This window comes from Syngnathus floridae, chromosome 1 (genome assembly GCF_059516105.1).
Source record: "Syngnathus floridae isolate MCC-2025c chromosome 1, RoL_Sflo_1.0, whole genome shotgun sequence".
Lineage (NCBI taxonomy): Eukaryota > Metazoa > Chordata > Actinopteri > Syngnathiformes > Syngnathidae > Syngnathus > Syngnathus floridae.
Window position 1 is genome coordinate 17,221,671 of NC_142413.1, and position 19,378 is coordinate 17,241,048.

Below are 19,378 nucleotides of genomic sequence, written 5' to 3' on the forward strand. Positions count from 1 at the left end.
CCTTTATCTGAACCACCCATCCTCACGAGGGTCGCGGGAGCGAGGAGCCCGTCCCAGCTGACTTCGGGCAGTAGGTGGGGTACACCCTGAACTGGTCGCCAGCCAATCGCAGGCCACGCACAGACAAACAAACATTCACACTCATATTCAGACTTACGGACAATTTGGAGGAGTCAGTAGGCCTATCATGCATGTCTATGGAACGTGGGAGGAACCACGCAGGCACGGGGAGAACATGCAAACTCCTCACAAGAAAGTTGGAGCCGGAATCAAACCTACAACCTCTGCACAGTGAGGCGGACATGATAAGTCGTGCTTCAGAGTGCCGCCCTCACTTGAGAATAATATAATATTCCAATACAGGGGTAATTTTGAATGCCTAAAATGACGTTACATTTGTATGGTTTCAAAGTCATGAAGGTCAACAGAGGAAACAAAGCAATAAAATAAAAATAAACATCCACGACGTGGCCCCAGAGGAATGGCACCCCGCTTTAAATGGGTTAATTTTGGTACAAATCGAGCGCACCATTCACTAAACTCCGCCCCTTTATGCTGACAGCCGGGCTATTTTCTCTTCTTGCATGTTGGAACATTGATAAAGACAAGGAAGATGACGTATTTATGTAATACTGGCAGAGTGATACAGTGCTACATCGATTTGGGTCAGGAAAACCAAAAGAATAACCTTTCAAAATTTTTGTGATATATTTAAAAAAAAATAAAAAGTCCACCGAAGAAACGACACGTACACCAGCTGGTACAACGCACAGCTATCGTTTATTACGTAACACGCTTTTCTGGGTTGACAGGCAGCCAGGGAGTGACAAGAAAAAAAAAAGAAAAAAAACCACGCATTTTGAGAGCCTACATGCACGCACAACATAGTCAACACAAATCATGACAAACAAAACCTAAAATACTTCTACCTGAGTAGTCATTTGCACGCTTGTAATCTGCCTTTTAAACCCCACAAAGACGAGTTAAATTTCAACACAATTTTGGAACGCTCAGTTTTTTTAGATTACCACCAGAAGGTGGTGTGGTGCAGCGTTCCAAAAACATTCTGGCAATAACATAGATTCATACATCAATAAAACAATTTATAACAATATATTTAGAGGGAAGTACGGAAGAACACATGACTTAGTCACTCGAGGTGAGTATACGTTTGTTTTTACCTGATGAAATCCTCTTTGAAGCAAACATCACACAAGGCAAAGACGTTGCATAATCAGACTATGTTTCTTAAATCATTAATGTTGATGAATGATACCTTTTATGAGAAGAAGCTGTAGAGATAGGAGAACACCACGATTCCAATGATGGCACAGCACAATGTTATCATCATCTTTTTCTGTAGACATGGGACATCAAATAATTATTCAAGCGTTGTGAACTTAAAATGCATGGGGCACATAAAGTAGGGATGAGGGGGAAAACCAAGGGAAAGAAGTGTGTGCATGTGTGTGCATAGAAAAACTCAATTACCACAATGTGGAAACAAGAACTTACCTTTGTTGACATTTCCATTGCGTTTGAAAGGTCATTCAAACTATATTTACCAAGCAAGGAATTACAAGGAAACACCAACTCAACCACACAAACAGAAAACATCTTTAATTTGCATTGAAATAATTGACTTGTGAACTTAAAACAGCATACAATTAAATACTTTTGTTCCCTTGTTACAGGTGGGTGGCTTCAAACAAACAAACAAACAAACAAACAAAACAAAACAAACAAAACAAAAAAACAAACAAACGGCACCAGGCTGCAGTCCACATGGAAATATGCGTGTTTTTCAATGGCAGTGGCTACTGCACACACTGTGCAACTCATGGATTGCAGTCACTGAACACAACAGAGAAATTATATCTGCGAGACTCAGAAATAAGAGCTCTTGAAATTAATTTGATTATTTTTGCGAATGGGAAAAAATTGTTGCGATCTGACATCAAATGCTCACAATGAAATTTAAGATGACCGTTATTTCATTCAAGTACCTTCACTGTTGCGTATGGGATGAGCAAAATTTTGACTGTATTTCTGAAAACAATATCGTGACCTTTGGCGTAAGTATGATGGAAGAAACAATTTGAGTTTTCTGTCATTATTTGACTCACTAATTGGAATTTTAGAAAAAGCACGTTGGTAAAAAGAAGCCACCAGCCAGGCTACAGCTTTGAATGGTGCCCTTTGTGTAGGTGCAACTTTATTAGCAATATATCAACAAGTATAAAATCAAACAGTTTGGGTACCATTGTTACTTGTGGTACTACCTGAGGCCTTTTTTTAGCCCTCTGCATTAAAATCGTTCATTACAAATTTAGTTTTATGGAATGCTTTGCTCATCACCTGCAAAGAAGAGTGGCGACTTCAACATGTGCACTTTTCAGTCAAACAGACATGTTCAGGACTCGAGGTTGGCAACAAACAGCAGTAACTTCACTATGTATAATAATGTAATATTTACAACCAAGCTCAATTATAGCAACAAGGTGAAAGTGCCAAAACGCCCATGAACCTTACAATTCCCAGTTCATTGTGAAATGAGTCAAAGACTCATTAGAAGTGAGGTGCTTCGAGCAGAGGGTCAGGTTGTTAACCTGTTAGGCATTATGGCACTACTTGAACGATGGAATGAAAAAAAGACACTGAAGTGGAGCTGCATTGTGGCCCCACCAGTGCTTTGCCTAACATCAGGTTCAGTCTTGTGTCTAGCAGAACAAAGTGTCTTTGGCTTGAAAGATTTACAAAATCATCGTATACGACAGGCCGTCCCTCCAGATGTTAAGGAATGACAAGTACATGAGGTACAGCGCTAGGAAAGTCTTTTCTTTGGTTTGCACGTGGGTGATGGATGGAGTGGAGATGATCATGGTGACCGAGATCCTCGCTATAGAGTCTGTGAGAGGATGATGGCGAGGAGGATGACAAGGAGCACCGCACAGATGACACCGATAATGATCATCTTCTACAAAGGGGGAGGACAAGAATTAGCATGGGGTCAAAGTCTCTACTTGCATAGGAGGGGAAAGACAGTCGCCACGAGCACCGCTTTTTGTTTGCTCCAACCAAGTGAGAGAAAACACCCGCCCGCACTCACGCAAACTTTAAGTCACCTTACACACAAAGCCTTAGCAGGAGAACAAACTCATGCAAACCCTTTTCAAGACGGCCTCCACCCTTTGTGAGAGGTTATTTGTTCCCGAGTTACTCACCTTTAGCAATCGTCTTACTCAAACATCTTGTCAGCTGCGCGTCAGGCCCACTGACAATCCAATTATGAGAGCTAGCACAGCCACCAACACCAGAACAATCAGCACTATGTACACCAATCTCTGTTGGGAAGTACAGATGGGACCCTTCAAGAGAACTTTCTACCGTCCAGTGTCAGTCAGCACGATTTATTTTTCTGTCACTGTCCATGTGTGTATCCCTAAGAGTCGATGGGTGTGTTGCCCACTTGAACAAGTAAACAAAAACGTATTTTGGAGCGACTACTAGGAAGTTCGAATTCAGTCATCGATAAATATCTGATATTAGTTAACAGAACAGAAAAGAGCAACTAATTTTCAAAGGAAAAAAAAGTACTTTTACTGTTGCACTACATTTTGATTTTATTCACCAGTTTTTCTCCCACACGTACTTAATTTACCTACGACGCATGTTGAATGAAAACTTTACCAAATATTTATTTTTTTGTAATTGGAGAAAATACAGCATTAATGATTAGACACAAACGCAAAGCATCAACGATACTTGTATGCTCATAAAATACAGCATTAATGATTAGATACAAACGCAAATCATCAACAATAATTGGTGTGCTCATAAAATAGAGTCAACAGAAGGAAGTGGATCAGTTCCATAAGATTAACAGTTTGTCACTCCGCTTTCTTACAGAACTACACAGACCCATCAGAGCTTGTTAGAGACATCAAATACATTTCACTTGTCATCCAAGTCACCATTTAAATTACAAATTTTCACAGAAGCAATGAACTCATTTTCTCACCAATGCTGCCTTACCTTGACTGTTCAAAAGAAACTTTTGAAACACACAAGCTGACAGACAAAAAGTGAAAGAACCAAAAGTGTAGAAAACAGTATGTTTGTGTGTTTGTATATGCATGTGTTGTTGATAAGTGTGGTTTAGTTTTGCTGTGGTTGGGGGGGCAGGATCACAAAGGAAGAGACAGGATTACACTGAGGCTCCGGGGTTGGGTACCAATTTCCCAAAAGCATGCTTTACAGGAATTTATCTTGTACTGACTGGATGTTTGTGTAGGGGACACTTATGAACGGATATAAAATGGACTGACGTGTACTCGCAGTTCACCACTCGCGGATTAGCATATGCAATTTGACTGTGGGAATTTGGTGTGGGTTATTTGTTTAGTACAATTCCCCAGATGAATTTCAATGGTCATGAATTTTATGCATATCTTCACTATTACCAGACCAGCCAGTTCTCTATCCCTCGCGAATAGCAGTCATGACTGCATTTAGTTTATACTACAAAGCAATGGATATAATTAATGATCCATACCACGAGGGCCAAAAAATGCAAATAAACTTTGATTGTTACTAGTAAATTGTAAAAGTGCAATGTGTTGCTGGACATGCGGCTCTGAGTTGAGTGAGTCAGTCTTTTTGTTTCGATTATCCTGACCACTACTACTTTCGCCCATCACAACGATAGTTAAAAGTATTGGAAATAGCTTGTAATGGAGTTACACACTGCACTGCAACAAAAAATGAATGCGTCTCTCACAGAATCAATTAATCTAACATTATAATCATTGTTAAGGCAGCATTTTTTATATAGCTCTTGATCTCACTGGGATGCACTGAGGTGAATGTTTTATCATCACAGTATTCATTTTGTCTCAATTCAAATAACACAGAGTGTTCTGAATACTTTCCTAAATGGTTGACCGCATTGGCAAATCAAGCCTTATTGTTACGCTGTACCACGTGGCCACTTTCATTTTATCATCATTATCGCTCGACTACAGAAAACATTCGGGTATCGCTGTGTCACAGTTGAACAAAAAAAATGGACAAAAAATGATTTCCATGCTTTTGGGAAATGGAACCACTGATTTTCACAATGGTAACTCACGCGTCGGGCCTCTTGCTGAAATTTTGCAGCTTTCTTAGTGTCCGCAACTGCTCGCTCCACAAAGCCCACCGATTGGTCCATGTTGCTCTCAATCCTGTCAATCATCCCCCCCTTTCGTGGTTCCCAGAGCAATTATGGATTAATTCATGCATAATTAACACACAACGTAACAGGGGGCATGTTGACATGAATGGATTGTAACCACGATGAGTGGCTTGGCCTGTGTGTATGTGTAATGGCCACAAAAAGCAAGCAGTCAGAGAAATGAGGAAAAACAAAAGCAGAAGGGGAAACTGATTATCAATTGGCTGGACAACATTACCTTGCGTGCTTTACTCTGGTACCTTAGAGCCTTTTTGGTCTGCTCTTTAGCAACCATGATGTGGTCCACTGACTTGGAAACATTCTGCTCTATGTTGTCTACTATGTCACCCTGAAAAAATACAAATAGGTTTACTTAGGTGACGTTCAAATTACAAGCGAAACAAATAGAATGGTGCCTTAAGATACAAGCTATAGTCAATGCTCCTAATCTAAAAACCCATCTCAAAAGAAATGAATGGAAAGGACATTAATCCCCTCCAGCCTGCACTTTACACTATATTGCAGTTTATAAAAACATATAATAATGCCAAAAGAATAAAAGAGCTTTAGCCTAACTGTTGCTCCACCAGGGGCAGTCATATGACAATAAATGGAGGCTTTCAAATTTCAGCAGGTCACTCTAATATTAATCAATCCCTGCAGAAGATAAGGACTATATGCATGTGAATATTAATAGATTAGAGATACATGTTGTAATATCTGTGTAAACATCCGGCTCCACCATTTGCATTCATGCTTGTTATCAATACACAATTTAGGGTTAGTTTGACAATAAACCTCAACTGGAAGTGGAAATCCCATCTAGGGTTTTATTGGGCTAATCAGTCTATTGCATTTTTGTCAAATTGTGTAAAATGAGAATTAAGTTCACCACCACCAGAACGCACTAATATTTCAAATTTATGGTCTGGGGAAAAAAAAAAAAAAACCTCAAATCGAGTCACTTATATCTCTTGAGGGATTAAACAAATAAATACGCATTAGAAGTCATGTCAAATTTCTTTAATCACAAAAACGTCTCAAAGGGCTTCACATGGCCATAGTTGACAATTACTTTCGACATCCCCTGATCTTAACCCCCAGGAAGGCAAGGAAAAATATTATAGTACTTGTTTGTGTTTTTAACGATTAAATTCACGTGTATCCATGTTAACGTAAGAGAGAAATAAAATAGTTTTTAAAGAAACAGTGCGACTAGAAACATACTTCTTGCCTCTTACCTCAATAGAGACTTCCCCTCAGAAAGCATGATGCAAGGAAATATATGCAATTATACCATTTGTGTAATTTATATATAAAAGAAACATGGCTTCAAATAATTATGAGTTAGTCTGATGCTTTGAGTCATAAAATGCTTTTGTGTTGACCCATAATTGATGAGTGATGAGATGGAGGTGGCATAAGAGAGTAACCGGAAAAGTGAAAGTTTCATGGGGCTGGAAAAGACAGAAGGAAGACAGACAGTCAATGATCAACACTAGCAGGCAGCACATGAAGAGCAGAAATGCTCTGAATGCAGTCAGGATGCACACAAATTAGACAGAAAGAAGTCAAGGAATGCAAAATGTCAAGTACTGGAAAAATGAAGGTGACAGAATTTTTTATGAAAGGGAGACATGATGGACAGGTGGATGGGCGTACCTGGCTCTCCACCAGCATGGCGATGTCTACAAACATGTCGTGCAGCTCCTTGATGCTACTTTCCAGACGAACTATGTCTTTGTGGCGGGCTTCTATCTCACTCAAAGCTTGTTTGGAAATCCCAGAGTCAACAATCTGCAGTCAGTGCAAACATTTTAAGCATATTATGTTTTCTACCCATATTGAGATCACTACTTGCATAAGGGCCAGGGGGCAACATTGAGCATTTATTAGCAACAATGCTCAGCATTGTCACGCGGTTCAACAATGGGAAATGACTGTTGAGCTCACCGGACCAAATCTAAAGCGAAACATTAACCGGTTGTTTTGTATTTTATTGAGACACTGAGAGCTGGGATTGAGGACTTAACGAGTAAGGCAAAGTGCAACATAACACCATCACACTCACCCCTGCAGTAAACACCGCAGCATTGCCACTCTCCAACATCTCCTCAAGTTCTTCATCCGTTGTCGCCTTCCCGGCTAGACAAAACACCAAATGAAATCATATGACAGTCACACTTTTACCCGGACTCTTTATAGACAGGCATCACTCACTGATCTCCAACTGTCTCTGAATACGTCCTTTACTCCTCTCCCTGAAGTCCACCTGAGCTTCATTATACTTAGTCATGACCTCCACAAACTTCCTAGACAACACTGCATGCTGGAAAAGAATAACATAAAATGAATGGGAGGGAAAAAGCAATTTGATAATCCAAGATCTAACAAATGATGATTCTAACCTGTGATTTACGTATCCGCACGTCTGCTGACACCCTCTCCTGTTCTTCTGACTCCAGATTCCTCTCGATGGCTGCAGAGAAATTCATATTCTAGCCGCATATTTTTTAAGTTTGACTTCAAAGCATCAAAAGTTGGCATCAATTAAAAATGAATGCAGTTAGGATGATGTAAGGCAGGGGTGTCAAACAAATTTTTGCCACGGGCCGCATCATAGTCATAGTTTCCTTCGGAGGGTCATTATGACTGTCAAAGCCTTATATTGTATACAGTATAGGCTACACAACAAACTGATCAGAGCGTAGTAAAAACTTAAAATATTTTAAAAAATGAATGCTAATGAAAAATTTGAGCAATTTTTTCTATTTTTTTTTTTTTAAAGTGAAGACAATTTTTAATTTTAGTATTGACACATGAAGTCGATGCACAATTTGTCTTTGCGGGTCACATAAAAATGATGTGGCGGGCCGTATCTGGCCCCTGGGCCTTGAGTTTGACACCTATGAACTAAGTCACAAACTCAGTCATATGAATGTGTGTGTGTGTGAGTGTATTGAAGGGTTCAGGCTCACTCTTGAGTTTGTTTCTAGCGTTGTTTGCCATTTTCTTGATGTCGTTGGTGATTGCCTCCAAGTCATCCTGTGTTTCTGAAAGAAAAACATGTTTTTCCCAAATAAACATCTACTTAATTAAAAATGTTTTATATTTAAAACAAGCAGGTTTTTAACACAACCTACTTTTATTCTGCTAATATTGAATGAAAAAATTTATACCTGCACCATCTAATAAAATTTGATACAAAATGAAAAAAGAATTAGACTTCATAAAGAGGAGTAATCTCCTTTGTAATTGATGTGTTAAACTAACAATGTGTTTCATCGACAAAGTAGTTTGTACTGCAATTTTGAATACTGCTGAGAATTTTTTTAACCTAAATGAGCAGGGCATAAAAATAAATATACAGACTGAATTGCAACGATGTTAATAACGTACAAACTACAGCATTTCATTTTGAAGGAGCTGCTGTATCCGCTCTCAACTCTTATTATATCCTGGATGTGTAGAAAGACCATTGAGTGAATCTGTTTAAAGTGACAAGAACATTGAAAACCGAAAACATGCATAAGTAAGGAAGATAGGCAAACAAAATGACATTAACACAAAACAGTGCGGTTGAGATGTCTTACTTTGATCTGATGTTGGAGCAGACAGAATAACAGAGAACAGCTTTTTGACCTCCGCCACATTCTCGTCAATTTTGTCGATGCTGTTCCTGATGTCCTCAATCTGAAACATACAAGGCAAGTTGGCTGTATGCTAATGTCTGAATGTGCTAATTTGCAGTAACATTTTAATTGTCAAAAACACACCTGGGAGAAGAAGTCATCCATAAAGGCCGCATTGTCCATTGCAATCTCCACTTCATCGTCATCTTGATTGCAAGTCTGAATTGTCAAAAGCAGAGCAAGTGTCAGCATTTTAGGACATTTTATGCAGTTGTTCCATAAAATTAAATCAGCTCCCTTTCCATGTTTTTCTAATAAAGGTGATAAAAACATCTGTTGTAATTTCATTCATGGGTGACGGACTTTATCACCAAACCACACTGAGTGATGAACACATGACTTGGTGCACATCCAATACCATATGCCTGACACTCTCTTTCCCTTGTTGCCATAAAATACAGTATGTGACATTTATCAGACGCTAACACGTAGCACAACATTCGTCTCCATAGAAATAAAGTGGATCCTTGCTTAGTTTCACTGCCAAGTCAATAATAGCTTAGATTTAGTGTGTATAGAGCACCCTGGTGGAGAAACCCCATGTCACGGTCAAGAAAAAATGTGAAGGGCCCAAAATGATTGAGATTGAAATTTCACACTTGATGGGTGGCGAAGCGTTCCAAAGACCCAATTATTTGCATACAAGCGATTAAAAACTGAATTATACAGAAGAAATACATTTAATTTGTTTTTATGTGTGTACATTTTCTAATGCATTTTCAGAATTGCACATGGGAGTGTTCTTGTTTTATTTTTAAAAGTCTCAAAGCAGTCACAGTCTTTCCTTTAGCAGATAACAATCCAGCCACCTAAGTCAAACACCCAGCGCTCTTAGAGACATCCTGCTGAACAAACTAACTTGAGGCCAAAATAGCTGCAAACAAATTCAGTGTACACAGAAAGACTTGTAAAATAGTTTAGAAAATAGGAAGTTGGAAAATCTATTTCCTACTGGGGAATGTGTGATGCATGAATAACCATAACGGCCATTTTAAAACAATACAGTGTGCAATAATAAAAATGACAGAGCCTTACGGAAAGGTATTTTTCCCATATTAACAATTAGTTTATCTTAACAAAGAGCTATAGGCGGACACAAACAAACTATAACGAAAAAAAAAATGTTGTTGGGGTTTTTTGGGAGGTAGGGAAAATGTTTTACAATGATAAGGATGTCTCAACATGTCAGGAAAACATCTGACAGTGATAAGGACGCCTCTCCAAATAACATTTCAGTTTGTCAAAGTTGATGCAAGACTACACCACTCACTTAAAAGTAAACAACATTGTCATATTATTTTCATACAAGCCAGGGTTTGGTGTCAAGCTCCCGAGCTGCACAAGTGTCTTTCGCAGCCATTGATGGCTATGCCAAAGGCCCGCTGGCAGAGAACTGGGAGGGAGAAAAAGAAAAAGAAAAAAAAAAGAAAATAATCCCACTGTAACTATCACGCTTGCCTGCTCTTTATTTTTCAAATAGATTTCCCACAATATTGAAGCCACTTTACACCGTCTGCATAAAAATGATAATTTTAAAAATTGAGTAAACAAAGTAGCCAACAACAACTTTCAAGGGCAATTTCAGATGTTGGTATGTAGAATCCATTCCAAATATCACATTAGTTTTTCCATGTACACCCTCCCATTTTTTTTTAAATTGGACTTTTTTTTTCTTTTTTTTAACTAAATATTAAAGCCGATAGAATAGTTACTTGTTTACTTGGCATAAAATAAAAAGATGACAAACTACTTTATTACTTGATGTAAAGGGGTTTTGGGCTAATCATATTCTGAAAATATTAGAAGAAAAACTCACATTATTTTTTTATTCTTTTCACGACACAAGGTTGCTTTTCCATATTGCCTCGTAACTTATTGGTCCAAAAACTTAACAATTGTCACCAAAATGGTCTATAAAGACATCAATACAAATTATCTAATCATATTCTGAAATTATTAAAACAAACCTCACAAGATTGTAGATGATATGAATGTAGGAAGCAGTTCCAGAATTTTATGCATTTGCATAATAATGCTACTGACATTAATATCATCCAAAATAAGTGAGTTTTGTTCTAATATTTTCAGAATATTATGGTTAGGAGGAGTGTTTATATCACAAATTAAACACGGAAACCAGTCCAGAATGACAGTACCACCTTACAGCACATGCTACGTCAATCCAGCATAATGGTGTGACGGACCTCAGTAGCAGGCCTCTCACCGAGCAGGCCAGCAGTTGGGGGTGAGGTGATATGTTGTCCTTTGTTGCTTTGATGACTTGTTATATACATCAGCCTTGTATCTATTAGCAGCAGTCATGGAATAAAGACATGTTCCTCACTTCTGCCACAATGGGTCTCGCTATTCTTTGATGGTATTTTGATATTTAAACGTTTATTCTTCAAACACGTTATTGAAAGCTAGAAAATATATATTTGACTGGTTTGTCTTTGTGCTAGACGGATATGATTTTTTTAAGGGCCGATACCGATTATAAGGGATTGAGGAGACCAATAACCAATGTTTTAAGGTGATATTCATTCACAGTAAAAAAAATAAAAAATTGGGCATCATTTATTTATGTAATACACACCCAACGCTTAAACTCATTTAAATGCCAAAAGGGCACCTGTTTATTGAAACATCAGATTTACAGCTTATTTCTGTCTTTCTTTAGCTTTTTTTAAAAACAAAAACAAATGACACCTTTATTTTAAAATTGGACTAAAAAAAATGCAAAAGTTCAAAAACAAAATAATACAGAGTTTCAAGGGTCCGTGGCACTTTTTGTCAAATTCAATGAAAATTTTAACAAATAAATAGCTCCCTGAAGTTTTATGAAGTAAATATAATTTAAATGTTATTTTTTTTACTCAACCTTGCTTAAAGTTAAAAAAATTAAGTATAGGATTTCTTATAAAGTTAACTCAAAGGGAAGGGAAAGTATCTAAATGTCAATGTTATATTTTAACGTGATAGCAAGGATCCTATAGTTCAAAATTAAGATGCAACATTACTTATGCTTAATGTAAGTACATCTGAAAATAAAGTACAATAGCTATAGGAGAAACTATTAATATCTGACCCAGTTTTGAACTGATGACTCGATGTCCGTTGGATTAATAAAAAAGGCTGATGCTGATAATGGGCAGAATGACAAATATTGGCCCAGACAATTTGGAAGGAGTTGCCTCCTCATTAGCAGCAGATGCGCACCAGTCCGATTGTGATCACACCAAACATTTTGCACGCTTAAAAAAAGTCACAAGGTCAGTAAACCCAGATGGCGCAGCAGTCTGCACAAACAGCTCTCTGCATAGTGAAAGTGGCAGGAATGGGTTTCAATTCCAGTGCTGAAGACTCACATGGGCTTCGCCAAGAAGCTAAATTATGTACAGGTATGCATGTATATTAGAGATGCTAACGTTGCTGAGTAGATTATGCTTTACTATATCACATCAATGAAATTCATGAATCGTTCACCTGGAAACGCACTGACGATGCTAAAAGATTGGAATGCAGTTTCTGTCATGCCTTGATTATTTTTGCCTGAAAACACCTATTTATCAAAGTAGTTGGTTTTTTGGGGGGAGGGTGGAGTATTTGAGACTTGTTTTATTAAGTAAAGGCTTTGTCAAATGAAGTTCTTGTTATCAGTTGTTTAAAGTTTTACACCTTTCACATTCAACACAAATTCTAAATTTGGATTTCAAATTACTTCTTTGGATATTCGACTTTGGCCCCACTGTGGCGGCGGTGGACACATTAAGACATGGTGACAAGTGTTTCTTTTCCTGATGCTTCAGCAAGTCAAGCCAGAGTATGAGGAGAACATTCTTTGGCTTGAACGAGCTTCATATGAGGAAACACTAACTTCCTTCCATTACCATTCACTCAGCAAAATCAAGTCAGGAAGCACAGTACATAGCAAGAGACAAGTCAGTGGTAGATAGGACTCAATTTAGACAAGCATAAATGCTTAAATAAAAAACTCCACCCACACATCAGTATTCCTTAATTGCTTCTTTTTCTACTCTGCTTGTCTTTATTAGGGCCATAGCTGAGCTGATGCTGATCACTGACGGCCAATATGAGCACACACTTCTATTACAATCCGGTCCATTTCTTTATCTTGCCCAAAACTCTTTAAAGGTGCTAAACTGTTGGACTATGTCTCCATAAATCATGAAGTGCGCAAGAGTCACAGTGAGACAAGGAGGTCACGGCACATATCAGGGGCAACAATGCACAAAACACACAGTGGCACTATGACACAAGCAAACATAATCACAGGTTGGTAGGTGTAAATGTTGCAAAAAAATATGATGGCAAGATTTGAAATGTCTACATTACTGAAGCTACAACAGTGTTGGGTCGAACAGTTTGTCGACTCTGTTTTATAGTTACTTTTATAAACTGTACAGGCAATTTAAGTCACGTCTTGTATTAACTTTATTGACAGATGCAAAGGTCTGTCATTGTTTCGTGTATAGCTTTGACAACGAAACTGCTTTAATGCCAAGTCGTGGACAAGTAGAAAAAGAAGGAAGTTCAAAACAGGTAAATGTCAAGTGACCTCAGAAAGCAGATCTCTTGAGTGATATGCAGCCAGAAAGTAAACATATTAAGATAAGGGACATTGCAGGAACATTGCACAGGTAATAGAACCACGAGTTGACTTCAGAAGATGGAAAAAGAGATACAGTAATTAAACTAGCTATTTGTGCTCCAATAAGGTCAAATCTATTAACTTCCCAGCTTGCTTCAGCTGCTATTTGTTCTTCATTTCCCTGAAAAACAGACCAGCTGTGGGAGACACAGAAACCTGGGGTGATACCACAGTTGAATAACTTCAAACACAACAAATATTTGGTCAGGACTTGGTTGTAGCTATGGTAACACATCCCGAATTGGTACATGATACGATAACATTTGGCCTCACCCCTTATTATGTTATTTCATCATCTGATTTTGTCACTAATGTTTCCATTGATGTCAATGCTAAAAAAATAATAAAAAATAAAATAAAAAATAGGCTGTAAGGAGTATCCACGTTTGGCATGTAACCACGAACCATATTCTCTTCTGGCAGGTGCTGTAACACTGATAGAAGTCTCTCCTTCACCGGGAAGAAGTACATCAGGACATAAGTGACCTATTTTCCAAATGGCTGTAAAAGCATTAACTGTGAGGCCAAATACACCCAACATTTTACGTATATTTAATTTGATTACTCACTAATGACATGATGTAATCAGATACGAACACGGAAGATGATTAAGGGATATACTATATAGATCACGTATCATACAAATTAATGACAAGCAAACTAGTCGTTCTAAACACATGACGCTTCTCATTATAAGCCGTTACTTTCAAGATGAGAATGTTAAAACATTTTTTAAATTTAAAACATGTGTTTAAAACACCCGTTTGTGATAACACTAATCAAAGGTTTATGAGTAGGTTAGTAATAAAGGACCACGTAGAAAAAAAAAAAACGGTGCAATCTCCGGACTCACCGCTCTCAGTTGTTCCAATCGGTCCTTCATATTTCAGCGTGTTAAATAAACGCCTCGAAAGCAAGTAATTGGGCCCAAATAGTTTGAGAAAGCTCGCCTTGGTCTCTCTTCTACTCAGACAGCTGACGAAGCTAGCTGTCCGACATGAAACCCACCGCCAGTGGCCTTGAAGGCGAAATGTAAACTCCTCAAAAGTCTTGTTAGGGTGGTTAGACCAGAGTACTTTTTTTCTGAGAATCGGAGTCCTCTCTTCGTTTTCCCATACAATATGGCTGCTGGGTTCGAAGCCAGTGTTTTCTCCTGTCTAAATCTCCTTGCTCAGGGGATTAAAACAACAGTTGTGTGGAGCCGTATAATCTGTCTCTCCGCTTGCCTCCGCCGGTAATCATTCTAAAACGCACTTTTCAGACCCGGGCATGCGCACACAAATGCCCGAGCACAAGGATGAAGCCACGCCCACAGCCACCTGCGCTGCCGGTGCATTCAGGTGTTGTGGGACGAGTCAATGTGCTCCCGAGACACCTTGCACTATTTCATAAAACACGATGGATTTAACTATTTTTTTCATCATTGGGTATCCAAAGAATTAACAAATATTTGGATGATCAGAACTGGTTTCAAATTGTTACAATTAGATCACTTGATCATATTGACATACAGTAAAAGATGTATCCAGATGATGCGTGATGGAAAATAAGTACCACAGCCCAATATAATTTGCGTGGACATGCAAACTGCATTTCTAAATCCAGATCAGTGTTGCGGGTATATTGGTGTCACAGTAAGCACAAGATTGTTACGTAAGAGAAACAAGGAATACTATGCAAACAGCTGGACTAAGTATGACTGACCCCTGGTGGTCTTACGAATGCAAATTTCATTGTAATGATTTTTTTTTTAATTGTCGACAAGGGGGCAAATAGGCTGGACAACGTTTGTGAGCCAGGCTGACGTTAACGAGGAGGAACCTCCGCACGTTCGGTCTTCTGTCTTTATCTACCATAATGTGTATTTCAATATAAAACTGTGACAATCATGGGCTTCTTCAAAACATCGAAATCCTATGGCGTGGGAAGGCAACTCTTTCCTCAAGGGCCGGTGTCCTGCATGTTTTCTGTCCCTCTGTTGCCACACGCGCGATTCAAATGATCAGGATTGTTACCAGCTTCTGCAGAGCTTACTAATTATCTGACCATTTGAATCAGTAACAGGGAGACATGGAAAACATGCAGGACACCAGCCCTCAGGGACCAGTTGCCTACCCATGTCCTATGGTGCCTATAATGGCCCCACAATAATAATAATAATAAATATATACACATCTCAACATGTCTTGAGAACATCTTTATTCAAACTTTCCTCCCTTAGTGCTTCCAACACACCGTTCAACAGCATTGCAAGCTGGCTAAGTGTAATGGATGGTGCTCAACAAAGAGAAGCATGTCATGCTAATTACACTAAGGAGGGTGTCTATACAATGAAACAATGACCCTTTTTCCACCAGATCTTTTCAAAACTGACTTTTAAAACAAAATAAAACAGGAAACAAACACCCCCCCAAAAGAGGAGGGAAAACATCAGAGGGTTTTAACAGTTATGGGGGTAATTTCCAACAAGTTGACCCACAGAGGGGAGGGAGAAGAAGGGAGACAGCGGAACATGTTAGAGGTCATCGTCTTCCTCTGGGAGTGCCGTTTGTGAGGCAACCTGGACAAACAACAATTAGATGAAGCTAATACTTTCTGAGGATTAAAGTAGAAATCATCCATCCACATTCCACTCACTTGAAGCTCCTCCTCATACTTGGCAGCCATGGCTGGGTCCATTGCAACTTCAGGGGGAGCGAGAGCAGGCATTTCTACAAACTCCATGTTGGGATCCCCGGCTAATTTCTTTGCCAGCCACAGGAAAGGCTTCTCAAAATTATAGTTACTCTTGGCAGAAATGTCGTAGTACTGCAAAGACAGCAGTCAAAATGTCACATTCAGGATTGATGTGATTTACATATGCTAACTTTGCTTGAGAGCATTACCTGCAGGTTCTTCTTGCGGTGAAAGACAATACTTTTGGCTTTGACTTTCCTGTCTTTGATGTCGACCTTGTTACCGCAGAGCACAATGGGAATGTTTTCACACACGCGCACCAGATCACGATGCCAGTTAGGCACATTCTTGTAGGTGACTCGTGAAGTGACATCAAACATGATGATGGCACACTGGGCTGTGAGAAAACAGTTTGTTTGCTTGAAAAAAAGTCTTTGTTTAGATTCATTTTAATGCCACATGGAGTACGACAGTCACCTTGAATATAGTAGCCATCTCTCAGGCCTCCAAACTTCTCCTGCCCAGCTGTGTCCCACACATTAAACCTGATGGCGCCTCTATTTGTGTGAAAAGTCAGTGGGTGCACCTCCACTCCCAGAGTAGCTGCACATACAAGAGAACAGTAAATACGTCATGACGATCAGCAAGTGGAAGTTTAGGGCAAGTGGAAGTTTAGGGCTTGGTTGATTGCATTTTAAATTGGGTAAATTTGAAGTGTTTTTAAGATCCAAAATGGCAGTTTCTCATTATTCAATTTTCACCTAAGATCAAAGCAGGCCACAGGACTGAGTTTGATTTTAATGTTCAATTTGCTGGGTTCTATAATAAGCATTGGGGTAGAGGTATGTTGGCTTGTTTGCCAACACAATCAGTTTAGACCACGATCCAGCACACGCATTATGAGACGGACAATTATGGTCCATTTGAGAGCATTTTTATTGAGGCAAAGCACACCACCAAACCTAAATTAGTCCATGGGCTAATTATGTAGCTCCTGCCATCTAGTGGAAGAGCATTTAATTGTCAGTCACCCTACACCACTGGCACAGATCAATGATTTGTAATGAATATTCTGTGTGTACTGCAGCATGTTACTTGCTTCATGTGGAGGCAGTGTTTATGTTAGTAAAAATGCTGCTTGTTTACTTTCAAACTTAGCTTGTGGCAAACACGAGTGACTTCAAGCATATCTGTACCAGCGGCGATGGGAGATTTCAAACCTCTCCCATCTATAGCCACTTCAAAAAACACAATGTAAATAAGAATGAAGAGTTTGTTGATTGAGACTGCATTATTTTTCTTGTTTCCTGTCATGATTTAGCAACTGTGCTACCTTGGGAATTAGTTACTTTAGAGGTAAAAAAAAATAATTTTAATACCACCAAGATTTGTATTTTTTCAAGCATGGTGTAATTATATGAGGAGCTGTATGTTATTTGTCTCAATCGAGTGTGATGGTCACCTAAGTGCGATTAAATAATTTATTTCCTTTGGTTGCTGAATTAAAAACAAAGAAGTCACTCTTATTAACATTGATGAACTGAAAAGAACGAATGATACACAGATTTACACAGACTATATATCCCCCTTGATACAGTCGATGTTTTTTTTTCGCAATAGCACTCACCAACATATTTCTTTTCAAACTCTCCTGTAAGATGTCTCTTCACGAAAGTTGTTTTGCCGGTGCCTCCATCACCCACCAGCACAAGCTATCAAAGAGATAAAAGCAGTTAGTTAGAAGTGGATTTAAATCTCATATCCTTCCTAAAAATGTTTTGCAATACTGCAGAAATGCATCCATCCACATCACCTACCTTAAAAGTAACCACTGCACTATCATCCAGGGACATGTCTGCAAAATCTAGAGACACAAGGCGGGATTACAAACTAGCACGAATGTGTACGTCATCCTCGACTTCATGCTGTATCACCAAGGAAGAGCGGTGTTGCGCCAACAATGGACTTGAGCCAAATACGGCTTTTTTTTATAAACTAAATTAAAATGAAACATTTTTTTTTTTAAAGAAGCTAGTTTTGTATAACGCCGCCCGTTCACGACACAGCGCCCAGTTCTGGTATGTTCCATGGTAGCCTAGCTCAACGTGCAACGTACTTAATCAAATGAGATGTTACACTACGATAACATGTTGGGAAAAATAAACACAACCGAGAGGCTTGTAGATGAACACGCACGTAGTTTACTGTGAACCATTTAGTCACTTTTGCTGAACAATCCAAGTGGAGGAAACTAACACGGCCGAGGCCGTAGCAGATCTTAGACGACAAAACAGCTCACACCGCAAAATCTAGCGAGGATGACTAAATTGTAATGTGGATATTTTTTATATACTCATTAAGTCGAAGCGAACAAACCAGCATTAAATCCGCAAAAGCCTTTTGCTAGCTAGTTAGCACGCAGGATGGGCGCCATTCTTTCTTTACGCCATGCTAACATGCTAACCCGGCTACCAGTTACACAAACGGCCAACTAAAAAAAAATTCCATTACCAACACTGAAGGCCGCGAGACAACCCCACAGACCTTAAACGCACATATGTATACTTAACGGAGTGTTAATATATATATTAATGGATTATTGTTAAGATTTTGAACGTGGAGAGGCCCACGAGGGAATGAGAAAGCGGACTTACCAGTGGTATATCGAACCAAGGAAAGAGTAAATGGCTGCGTGCGGCGGGAGATTCGGCGTGGTCTATGAGTCAGTTTCCGCCCTTATCACGTGACCAACACAGCGGCAAAATCGCCCTGCGAAAGCAGCAACCATAGTTGTTGTGACGTCACCCCGTTTTATCCCCCCTCGTCTATGACTTCACAATTGAGAATACGTCGTTTCATGTGACGTGTGAACGTATCTGTTGTAATGATTGAGGAGAAAAACGGGGAAACGTTTGTGGGACCCTTCAGCTTATTCCAAAGCATACGCTTATTTATTTATTTATTTATTTATTTATTTATTTATTTATTTATTTATTTATTTATTTATTTATTTATTTATTTATTTGGTGGGGGGTAATCTTTCCGAAGAGCCGTCAAAGCGCGCTTAAAACCTGAAATAAAATGTTGGATTTTAGATTTATCTCATTTCTTGATATGGAGAAT

The 19,378-nt window shown here is 38.9% G+C and overlaps 2 protein-coding genes across 9 annotated transcripts; both read right to left on the reverse strand.

The window, feature by feature from the left end:
- Positions 1–761: 761 nt before the first annotated feature.
- On the reverse strand, positions 762–14,847 carry stx3b (syntaxin 3b). Of its 8 annotated transcripts, none has more exons than XR_015859215.1 (12): positions 14,433–14,841; positions 8,992–9,066; positions 8,809–8,908; positions 8,194–8,268; positions 7,624–7,694; positions 7,436–7,544; positions 7,287–7,360; positions 6,878–7,012; positions 5,454–5,564; positions 3,225–3,344; positions 1,277–2,977; positions 762–1,194 (listed from the first exon to the last, which is right to left on the reverse strand). XR_015859215.1 is itself a non-coding variant. In XM_088379773.1 (12 exons), the coding sequence occupies exons 1-11, from the start codon at positions 14,460–14,462 to the stop codon at positions 3,255–3,257; spliced, it is 981 nt and encodes a 326-aa protein (XP_088235899.1). In that variant the 5' UTR covers positions 14,463–14,845; the 3' UTR covers positions 762–2,977; positions 3,225–3,254. The 8 variants fall into 8 exon arrangements, 6 of the variants coding, with proteins under 6 accessions (XP_088235899.1, XP_088235890.1, XP_088235867.1 ...); XM_088379773.1 differs by adding an exon at positions 5,132–5,242 and having other exon boundaries at positions 762–2,977; positions 14,433–14,845; XM_088379764.1 differs by lacking the exons at positions 3,225–3,344; positions 5,454–5,564 and adding an exon at positions 5,132–5,242 and having other exon boundaries at positions 1,277–1,357; positions 14,433–14,846.
- Positions 14,848–15,761: 914 nt separating this feature from the next.
- On the reverse strand, positions 15,762–19,030 carry ran (RAN, member RAS oncogene family). Its single transcript, XM_088387546.1, has 7 exons — positions 18,910–19,030; positions 18,073–18,119; positions 17,883–17,967; positions 16,733–16,858; positions 16,465–16,652; positions 16,217–16,387; positions 15,762–16,139 (listed from the first exon to the last, which is right to left on the reverse strand). The coding sequence occupies exons 2-7, from the start codon at positions 18,106–18,108 to the stop codon at positions 16,095–16,097; spliced, it is 651 nt and encodes a 216-aa protein (XP_088243672.1). The 5' UTR covers positions 18,109–18,119; positions 18,910–19,030; the 3' UTR covers positions 15,762–16,094.
- Between the last annotated feature and the right edge of the window lie 348 nt (positions 19,031–19,378).